General features: G+C 59.8%; 1 protein-coding gene across 2 annotated transcripts in view; it reads right to left on the bottom strand.

Moving 5' to 3' along the window:
- Window positions 1-1,630: 1,630 nt before the first annotated feature.
- The window catches only part of NCKAP5L (NCK associated protein 5 like), a 34,599-nt gene continuing 25,703 nt past the window's right edge, over window positions 1,631-10,526 (bottom strand). For both annotated transcript variants that reach the window (XM_028144336.2, XM_054719099.1), the window contains exons 7-13: window positions 8,928-9,035; window positions 5,342-7,971; window positions 3,843-4,002; window positions 3,489-3,570; window positions 2,855-3,163; window positions 2,636-2,778; window positions 1,631-2,040 (exon numbers count right to left, since the gene is read on the bottom strand). In XM_028144336.2, the coding sequence (XP_028000137.2) occupies window positions 1,825-2,040; window positions 2,636-2,778; window positions 2,855-3,163; window positions 3,489-3,570; window positions 3,843-4,002; window positions 5,342-7,971; window positions 8,928-9,035 (3,648 nt within the window). In that variant the 3' untranslated portion in view covers window positions 1,631-1,824. The remainder of the gene's footprint in view (window positions 2,041-2,635; window positions 2,779-2,854; window positions 3,164-3,488; window positions 3,571-3,842; window positions 4,003-5,341; window positions 7,972-8,927; window positions 9,036-10,526) is intronic.

The raw sequence follows: 10,526 nt of genomic DNA, 5'->3' as shown, positions 1-10,526 counted from the left end.
AACTACTCAGGGCTCCATCACTTCTCAGCCTTGGGCAACCATGGAATGTCTGAGCCGGAAGTCTCCATCTGTGAAATGAGGATGGATGGTGGTGCTTCCCCCAGCTGGGCTGTGGTGGGGGTTAGGGATCAGAGGACGAGCAATATGGTAGGTGTTTATTTTAATGGGGAATTCTTTATACCACTCTCTCTGGAGCATTAGCCTGGAGACACTGCTGGAAGGAGCTAGTGTAAAAGGAGGTGCTGACACCCTCCGCACTCCCCATCTTCCCTGGGCTCGTCAGAGTATAACTGAGTTGTGAACGTGCCCAGCACCACTCCCTGACCTTGGCTCAACTGTGGTGTCAATCCACCGTGTGTCCCCTACAGGGCCCCCATGCCCACGATGAAGTGCCTAGAGTCCCAGCCTCAAGGCCAGGAGTACCGAGCATGCACACTGCCCGGGCGGCCTCCAGACTATATGCCACGGGGAGGCAGCAAGTGTAGGCTATGTCAGGCAGGCGCGCTGAAGAATCACCCTGCACCTCGCAACCAGGTGGGCAGCAGCTGACCGTGAGATGAGCTGGTTGCCACCTTCAGGTCACTGCCCAGCTCCATGCCCAACAGGAAATCCAAGAGCTGGAGGGCGGCAACCACCCTCTGTCCTTCTCATGCCATGTGGAGTCTGAAATAACTCCTGGAAGTCCCTCCTGCACTGCCCCAGTCCTGGCCTCCCCTTCCGGAAGTCAGAGTTTGAGACCATGGGAACTTCTGGTTGAAATGAGGTAGAATAGGGGCGTGGTCTGGGAAAGCCCAAGATCTGAGGAAAAATTAGAAGGTGGCAACAGTTTGGGATCCAGCTGCCTCCCTTCATGGTAACAGGAGACATTAAACACGTAACTCTGCTTATCCTACAGCCCCTGAAGCTCAGAATTTGGAGGGCCTCCCTCATTGGATGTGGCCAGGGTTTAAGTGCATGCCCACGGCTACCCTGCCCAAGCCCTGGACCAGGGGAATCTCCCCAACCCAGGCCTAAGCAGACCCAATCCTTCAATTCTAGGTGACCCCAGCCAGACTCCCTGGAAGGTGGGTTGCTTCACGAGGGCGCCTAAGACAGAGTCTCACCCACACCCCCTTCACCCTGGTGCCCGCAGTCTCCACCCACTTGTCCATCCCTGAGCCCTCCCACAGAACAAGCCGAGTCGGGGGCACAGAGGGGCCCTCATGTTTTATTAGGGGTACTGCAGAAGCAGAGGCTGGAAGCAGAGCAGCCGCATTTATAAGGACAGATAAATTAACCGCAGTGCGGGGTGAGGGTGGGGCGTGGGGATTGGGCCAGGTGCTTTAATATATAAAAAAACAACAACAAAAAGACGGACAAATGACCCCAAAGACATGGGACAGGGGAGGGCAGCACCATCCAGACAGCAAGGAGGACCAGGGCAGATGAGAGAGAAGGCAACTTGACCCCTCGCCCCCAAACTCCACCAGCGCGGGGCCTCCGGCTCACCCCGGAGGGGCGGGGGGCAGGGAGCAGCCAGGTTGGCGGAGATGGCACAGCTGGCGGGCAGGAAGCCCAGCACCACAAGATGGCTCAGCCTGAAGTAGGAGCTAGGGCTGGGCAGCGGCCTGGAACCCAGTCCCTCAGAGGAAGGACCAAAGGTGGGGTCTCTCCCTGAGCTGAGAGTGGTCATCTCCTCCACAGCAGCGGAGGGCAGCGCCCCCTTCACCTTCTGATCCATCTGCCTCTTTGGTCCCTGCAGGGAGGAGCCCCGTGGCCCCGAGGGGGCAGGGCCTGAGGAGAGCCGGTCCAGTCTGTGTCTGAGAGGGGCCGAGGCACGGCTCCTCAGCCCTGACTCCCACAGGAGGAGAGCGAGTCGTAGAGCGAGTCGCTGAGAGACTCTGAGGTCTCCAGCCCTGGGGGGCCCCCACTGGCCACTCTGCCTTCCTCACCCATGTCCGATGTGCTGGGAGTACGGCTACCCCCAAATGCCGGGCCCTGGGGCGTTGTAGTGGCTGGGTGGCTGCGCTCCAGGCTCCGCTTTCGGTCCACAGGCAGGGCCTGGGGAAGGAAGGGAAGCTCAGGAGGAAACTCCTCTCACCTCCTGGCCCTGCCCGAAAGGCCTGGGCTCTGCCCTCGGGATGGGGGCTCTGCAGATGGGGCCCACCACGGGGGTGGGGGGGTGGGGGGTGCACTCAGCGGAAGCTGGCTGGAGGCATGAGTGAGCAGTCCTACCACGGTTCTGTGGAAGGAGAGAAACCCTTTCCAGAGAGGTGTAAGAAGGGAGACTGGCCTGGCCAGTGTGGCTCAGTGGTTGAGTGTCGACCCATAAACCAGGTCAGAGATCGATTCCCGGTCAAGGCCCATGCCCGGGTTGCGGGCTCGATCCCGTGTAGGGGGCAGGAGGCAGCTGATCAATGGTTCTTTCATCATTGATGTTTCTCTCTCTCTCCCTTTCCCTTCCTCTCTAAAATAAATACATATTTAAAAAAAAAAAAGAAAGAAAAGGGAGGTGGGCAGGCTGCTCAGAGGGGCATCCAAGGGGCTCGCCACTCAACCCTCCCCCAGGAAGGGCTGAACCTCACAGGAAACACTGGTCTCTCCCCCATCCCCCTGCCCGCCAGTCTTATGCCCTTCCCCCTCCCACCATGCTCACCATGGGGGTCCTGGGCAGCCCCTCCAATTGTCGGGGTGGGCACAGGAAAGGGTCGGTGGAGCCACCGGCTGCCCTGGCATTGGGGAAGGTCCAGTTTTTGGCCAGCTGGACAGGAGGGGGAGGTCCTGGGTCTTCACAGGGATCTATGTGGGGACAAGGGGAAGGAGGTGGTGGTAGGTGGGGTACAGGGATGGCCCACCCACCTGTGCAGACACTCACCGTCAGGGCAGGTCTGATGGCCCCGGTGGCCGGGAGCAGCAGTGAGCAGCGCGGGGAAGGCCGGCATGCTGGGGTGCCGCCCGCTCACCAGCAGCTCCTCTATTCCTGGCACCTCCCGCTCCAGCGTGTGGGCGCGGCGGGGGACTTTGGTGAGGGGTGGCGGCCGAGCTGGGGGCCCCCCGGGTGGGGGCTCCAGCCGTGGTGGCTTGGTCTTGGGAGGATTCTTGCTGGGGGTCCCACTGCTGCCATGGTCTGGGGGCGGGAAGGTCCCAATGCCACTGTCCAGGGTTCGAGTCAAGGAGCCACAGGCTGGGGGAGGGGAGGGTAAGTCATGAATGTGAGGTTGCAGGTGGCTCATCCACTCTGCCTTCTTCCAGTTTCCTGCCCCAACCTAGGCTCCACCCCTGGTCCAGGCCCCTCCAGGCCCAACAGGCTAGGTTGTCCCTGCCTACCCAGTCCCACCTCCCCTAGGTTTGGGGAAGGGTGGCAGGTACCCCGAGCGTAAGAAGTGATATATTTCTATGCAGTCCCCGTGCCCGCCTGGTGATTGGTACCAATATGGCACTCAGGGCCTGGCATCCGCTGCAGTGACAGGAAGGGGGCAAGCCCTCTTCTTGGCCCTTGATCTACAGACCTGTGAAGTGGGAGGTGGGCACTGGCTCGGCCAGGCTGACCTCTGAAGGCATCTCTTCCCGCCTTCCTGGCTCGCTGCTTGGCTGTGGGAAACAGGAGACCTCTGAGCATATTCATCCCCTACCCCAAACCCCTCTCCTAGCCTCAGCATTAGGACCCCTGAAGTATGGATCTGAGAGTGCCCAAAGCCTTCCAGCTTCCAGGAGGTCCTCGCCCCTTCCCAGCACCCTCCCATCCCCCACCCAAAGTGCATTCAGCAGCTTCCAGGCCTCAGGGAGGGGAGCCCTCCAGGGTTGAGAGATCTGACAGGACCAAGAGATTAGCCCTCCACCCAGCCCTTGTCCCAGGACCTTACCTTCCCAGGTTTTCCGCAGCTCTGAAGGGGGCCCACCAGGCCATTTCGGGGCCCACAGGCTGGCCAGGGGTTCTTGGGGTCAGAGGACACTGGCTGGAAGTCACCATACTCGGGTTTGGGCTCCCTCCAGCTCTTGGGTGGCAGCTCCTTGCCATCCACCCTAGGGGCAACAGTGCAGGAGATGAGGGAGGCCTTGCTCCCACCAATGGTGAGGGTCTAGTGGGACCACCCCCCTGTCCCTGGGGAAGGGGACATATCCCTGGTGGTTGCCCACAACAACCCCTTCTGACAAGGGAACTGGCAGAGACCCTAGAGGAACCCCAGAGGGATAGCAGGGGCTGGGAAGGTGTGAGAACTCTCCCAAAGCTACCAGAGTCAAGCTTAGAGACCACTCAACAATGTTGGCAGATAGATGGCAAACCTGGTCACACACAGCACACCCTGCCTGGCCCAGCTGCATTTGAGTGCTCTTGCTGTCCAAATCACACTTACCTGGGGCCCAATTCCTGCAGACATTCTGCCTTAACCTGGCCCAGACAGGGCCACCCCAAGCGGGGAGGCCACGTCTATAAACCACAGCTCCCACTGCTGGGTCTGTGGCAGATGCCAAAGGGCAAGATGGGAAGGAGACCCCCCCTTAGTTCTATAGCAGGAGTGGGTACCTTTTTTCTGCCAAGAGCCATTTGGACGTTTACAACATTATTCACGGGCCACACAAAATTATCAACTGAAAAATTCAGCCTGTTGACCTAGCCAGTTAGGCTCAGTGGATAGAGCGTTGGCCTGCAGACTGAAGAGTCCCGGTTCAATTCTGGTCAAGGGCACGTGCCTTGGTTGCAAGCTTGATCCCCGGCCCTGGATGAGGCACAAATTGATGTTTCTCTCACATTGATATTTCTCTCTCTGCCTCTTCCCCTCCCTTCTACTCTCTCTAAAAACCAACGCAAAAATATCCCTGGGTAAAGATTAACAAGAAAAAAAAAATTATCCTGCTATATTTGGTCAAACATTTAATTAGCTCACCCTTAATGCCTTGGCAGGGCCAGGCCAAATGATTTCGTGGGCTTTATACGGCTCTTGAGCTAGATGTCCCCCACTCCTGTTCTATAGAATGGGAAACCCCAGAGTGAGACTTCATCCGGCCATGGTCGGGAACTAGCACCTTTGACTGCTGTGTGCAGGCATTTAGGTTGGCTGCCTCATCTGACACTGGAGATGATCCAGGAAAGTGTGGACTGTTCCCTCTTCCCAAATGAGAAACTGGGCCTCAGCAAGTCTGATATCAGCCAGAACGGCAGGGAGGCAGGGAGCTGGGGAACAAACACCCCATCTTTCCTCTTGGTCAGGCCACTAACCCCCCAATATTTTGGTAGCATTTTGCTTGACCTCTGTGAAGCCTAAGCTCCCAGGCCAAGCATTCCCAGCCAGTCTCTGGTGCACCCATGGAGAGACAAGTGCCCTCAGTCACCAAGCACCTGTGACTGGTCCCAGGCCCTCACCTGTTGAGCAGCTGCTGCATGAAGGTGTCTGCGCCCTGGTACATGCCAGCCAGCTGGCCCTGGACCTGCCCCAGCCCTGCACTGGGCCCGGGTGCTGGTCCCCCGGGCCGTGGCCGGGCCCTGCTGCTCAGGTAGGCCTTCTCCTCCTCCAGCGCCCGGCGCAGATCCTCTGCCTTAGCCATCAGCTTGGAGATGTTGAGGCTCTCTGCCTCCAGCTTCCGGGATTCCACCTTTACCTCCTTCCGGAGCGGGGAGCCCCCGCTGGCCCCTTCCTTGCTCTTGGTGGCCTCGGTGCGGCGGTTTAGTGCCGGCAGCTTGCTCTTCTTCAGGCCAAACCAGCTGGCGATGCTGCTGGTGTTGCGGTGCTTAGCCTCGGTGCCTGGTGCCCGCTCCTGACCCTGGAGCCGCAGTACATTCTCCTCGATGCCCTTCATCACCTTCTCCTCAATGGCCGAGTGTAGGGCACGCCCCTCCGGGCCCTGGCTTGGGTCAGCAGGGCCCGGTGCTGAGGGTGTGGGCTGAGCCATGGTGCCACCACAGTCTGTCCACGGTGGGCCCTTCCCCTTGTCAGGCTTGGGGGGCTCCTTGGTGGCTGGCAGGGCCACAGGCCGGGGCACCACCTTGGTAGGTGACTTGGAAGGTAGTTTTGTCGGGCTGCCGTGGGGGCTCTTACTGGGCTTGCCCAGGCTGGGGGCTGAGGTTGGTACTTTGGCAGGGGTGCGGGGTACCTGGGGACACAGGGCCCCTGCCAGCCGGCTCTTGGCCAGCTCCACTTTGGTGAGGCAGCTCCTTGGTGAGACTGGCTCCAGGTCCACCCGGGCCCCCATGGAGTGGGAGGAGTAGACTCGGGCCCCAGGGTCCCCCAGGAGCCCAGGTTCCTGTTGCTTCAGGCTGCTCGTGCCCAAGGCCACTGCCCCCCGCAGGGCCCCCTTGGCTTCTGGCTGCTCAGGGGGCCTGGGGATGGAGAGTGCCAGGTCTCCAGTACTCTCCCCTGACCTCCCTGCTCCCCGCACCTTCTCCGTGCCAAGCCTGGCTGGCACCCCATTCTTCTCTGGGCCTTGGGACCCCTCGGGGCCAGTCTTCAGTTTCCCCAGGGCTGCCAGTCTGTCCCGCAGAGGTGTGTAGCCAGGATCTCCAGGTCGCCGTCCTGACCCCTGGCCGGGCTTCTTGGCTGAGCTGCCTGGGGTCCTGCGGCCAGGATGGGGAGACTCCAAGCCTGCCTTGTCCAAATTTTTCTCCTGGGGGCTCCCATAGGGGCAGGATTCTGGGAGGCAAGGGCTAAGGGGGGCTCCAGGGCTTCTGAGGACCTCAGGGGCCTGTTGCACCTCCAGAGTTAGTTGCGGGTAGGTGGGCACCTGCAATGGGGATGGGGGTGGCTCTGGAGAAGGTCCCCTAAAGGTGCTCCGGGAAAGGTCCAGGATGTTCTCGTAGCAGGGAGATACCACTGACCCAGGGGAGAGCATGGTGGAGAAGGCTGGCTGGGGAGGTCGGAGCTGTGCAGAGTCCGGGGTTGTGGAGCAGGGTGAAGGGCTGGTGGGCAGGCCCTGTACCCCTTCTGGGGACAGTTCTCCTCCACCCAGGCCCTTTCGGCCCAGCAGTGGGGAGGGGCTGCCATCCGAGCCACTGTTCCTGCAGGGGATTCGGGAGTTGCGGGGGAGCTGAGGGCTGAGCTGGGGGCCTCCTGGGCTGGGGACCTTCTCTGAGGCTGGAGGCAACTTTAGAAACTTGAGCCCTCTGGCTGGAGAGGGCAGAAGGGGTCCCTGGGCTTCCCCAGGAGAAGGGGAGCCAATTTGGAGCTTGCTTTTCACCTGAGATGAGGAGTGGGGGTGGCCAGGTCGAGAGCCCAGGGGGGCATCCCCCGCACTAACGAACATGCTGAGGAAGGGGAGCGGCTCCTGGCCCTCTGAGGTAGCACCAAAGCCTGGCCTGTGAGCCTCTGTCGTACCTCCACCCCAAGTTGACTTGGGGAAGCCTTTGGACTTGGATAGCTGTGGGGGGCCCTGGTCTGGGGAGGATGGATGCCCGGAGCCTGAGTGGTCCCCGTTGAGTGGGCCGGTGGCCCCGGCCAGGAAGGCCTGTAGGTAAGACTCTGTGTCCTCAAGGAGCTGACCCAGGTTCAATTGTTTGTGGGCCAGGGCCCCGAGCAGGGTGTCGGGGCTGGGCGCCTCATTGGGATCGCCTGCCTCATCAGAAGAGGAGGAGGAGCTGCTGCCTGGGGCACAGGGTGGGCCGGAGATGGCACCCTGGGCCTGCAGGGAGCCCCTACGAGGGCCCCAGGGCCGCCCAGCACCCTCTTCCTCCCCTTGGTTCCCCAAGAGGCGCTCCCAGTGTAGCAGGCCTCCCAGGCTACCAGGGCCTAGTAGCAGGTAGGGGGGCCAGGGTGAGGGCTCAGGCTGGGGTGGGCCACACAGCTCGCCGTTGATGGGCTCTGGGGAGCCAGGACCCTCACTTGGAGGCCGCCAGGGGGTGGCAGGTGAGCAGAGAAGCAAGGGGTCAGTCTCTTCCAGAGCTCTCAGCACCTCCAGGATCTGGGCTTTCTTTCGAAGAAATGGGGATAGGGCATCCAGCGCTGGGGGTGGGGCAGCCGGGGGTCCTGGGCCTCCTGGCCGTAGCTGCTGCTCCCAACACACCTTGGGGGAGAAACAGCGTAAGGAGACCACGTGTGGACCCGGGACCTGAGCTGCACATAACTGAGTATGGAGCACAGGAACACAGCCGGCCTGGTTTTGTCTCTGCCCCCAGAAGGAACTGACAGGTCCTGGGATAAGATGGCTCCTCCTCCCTAAGGATCACTGAGCCCTGGTCAGTCCAACTCTTTCCCGGCATGACTGGGGTTGGGTGGGGACCCCATTTCCCCTCCTGGTTATCCCAGCCTTGCCTTCCCACCACTTCCCACTGCTGTTTGGGTCGGCAGAGCTGACCACCTTCAGCACTGACAGCTATGCTTGTCCCGGGGACGGAGGCCTGTTCATTTTTCAGGCTCAGAAAGAACACAGACTCAAGAAGGGGACGTGATGCAGCCAATTCCTAAGCCACTGCAGCAAGCCCAGGTCCTTACAGGTCAGACAGCGGCCTGCTGACCTGATCTCCATGGAGAAGAGGATTGGGAATGACTCTACTGCAAGCCCATCCCGGCTTTTGCCCAGCCCCTTCTCGTGCCCAGTCCCGTCTGACAGAGTGGTTAACTCCATGGGCTCTGGAGCCAGCCTGTGTAGCTTCAAGTACCAGATCTACTACTAACTAGTTACATGGCCTTTGGCAAGTTCCTGGATCTTCAAGCTTCATAGTATCACCTGTAAAATGGATGCTAATTATGTTTAACCTCAGAAGGCAGATGAGACCAGGGGCTCAGCACAGTGGCTGGCACACAGGAAGCCGTGACTCTTACTGCAGAACTAACACATTTGCTTGCAAGGCCAGTGGTTGGGATGGGATCTATTTTTCTTGGCAGGAGGTGACACAGCCTGGCCAAGAACCTGTGCACGGGGGCACGGCCTCCCCTGGGCCTCATTAGGAAACAGCAATGGAGGCAACGGACAAACCCAGGGCCAGCGGAGCCACAGACCACGGTGCCCCGCCCTCCTACCTCTCTCTGCCCAGCACAGCGCCCCAGAGGCAGCGAGGTGGCCAGTCCCTCGGCGGAGCTCAGGGAGGCTGGTGGCTCTGATGGAGGCTGGAGTGGGGTAAGTGGGATCTGCAGGGAGAGGCAGAGTTAGCACCAGTGCTCTGTCCCAGGTCCCTACTGCCCCATGAACTAGGCCTTCCCATCCCAGGGCAGGAAAAAGTTGCCCCTTCAGGGACATCTCCTGGCCCAGGGTACGCTTTCGCCACTGTCCCCACCACCTGGTCAAGGAGCCTTGGGAGACCAAGGCACAGGCAGACTGAAGACGTGCCTGCCCCGGTGGCAGAAAGGTGAGGGCGGTCCAGGGGCTTTGGGGGAGGGGAGACGTGGCTCCTGGGCCCGCGGGCAGTGGCAGGCCTGCCCTAGGTGCCACTGCCGGTCCAGGAGCGCTCTGCTTTTCCTCAGGACCGCCTCTCTGATTACAGAGAGCGCGCAGCGAGGCCCCTCCCGTTCCCACTGCCTTTGAGCCCAGCATCACAGGCTGAGGCCAAGGGAAAGGGACTTATTACTGGGTTCCAGAAAAGAGACGGTGGTGTCAGTTATCACTTCTGTCTCCCTCCCTTAACTAGTCTCATGTGAAACTTGTCCTCTGAAGGTGACAAAAGTCGCACTGAATCACGGGTCACTTCTCTCTCAGTCCCTGAGGATGTCGCTCCCTTCTCTTTGGCATTTCAACTAGATAGCGGTCAACATTAAGTCCTCCCTGTCTCTCATTCTCCGTAGCTTTTAGATCCTATCTTGGCCGCGTCTCTGCCTCCCCGCTGGCCACCTGCAGCCGCCCCTTCAGCCCAGATCCTCACACCTGCTGGATGCTGCTCAGCATTTCAGTCCCTCTGACTTGGGTGGCCTTTCAACCTCCGATGTACAAGGCAGCCTAAAACATCTTTTTCTTTTTTTTTCTAAAGCATGTTTGTGCTCAAAGCCTCCTATGCCTGCCCACTGAAGACAAGTCTGAACTCCTCTGCCTGCATTCCAGCCCAGCTTGCCTGGTCTTCCCGATGCAGGCTCCAGCTCCGTGTCTCACTGCTCCTCACACACCCTTTGTTTCAGCCCCGCTGGACAGCTTGCCGCTTCCTAGGCTTCCTGCTCTGTTCCTTCCACAGGGAATCGCATTTCTCTGCCCCCCACTGCGCTCTCTGTAAGTCTCTCATCCATCAAGGCCCAGATCCAATGCCGCCTCATTAAGGGAGACCCCCCCAGCCTGTCTCTGATGGCCTCCCTCCCCTCTGGCTCTGGGCAGCGCTGTCACACTCTGCTTTGTGCTGCTGCTGTCTGCAGACCTGCCTTCGCTTCTGCAGTCCCGGCCTTCAGGGGTTACATTTGCTCTGCACGGGCGACCGCCCTGTCCAGTTCCATATGTGTTGGCAAAGGCACTACTCACAACAAGAGCTTAATTAGCATCTCAATGGGGCTTTCATCCTAGAAAAGCACAATTTAGGAATAACATGAATAATGATAAATAGCTGCTGCCGAATATTGACCATCTACTGTGGGCCAAGCACTATTTATTATCTTACTTAATCCTCAGGACAACCTGCAATATAAGTGCTCTTATCCCCACCT

The sequence above is a fragment of the Eptesicus fuscus genome, chromosome 7 (genome assembly GCF_027574615.1).
Source record: "Eptesicus fuscus isolate TK198812 chromosome 7, DD_ASM_mEF_20220401, whole genome shotgun sequence".
In the NCBI taxonomy this organism is placed as follows: Eukaryota; Metazoa; Chordata; class Mammalia; order Chiroptera; family Vespertilionidae; genus Eptesicus; species Eptesicus fuscus.
This window is presented reverse-complemented; position numbering and strand designations above follow the sequence as displayed.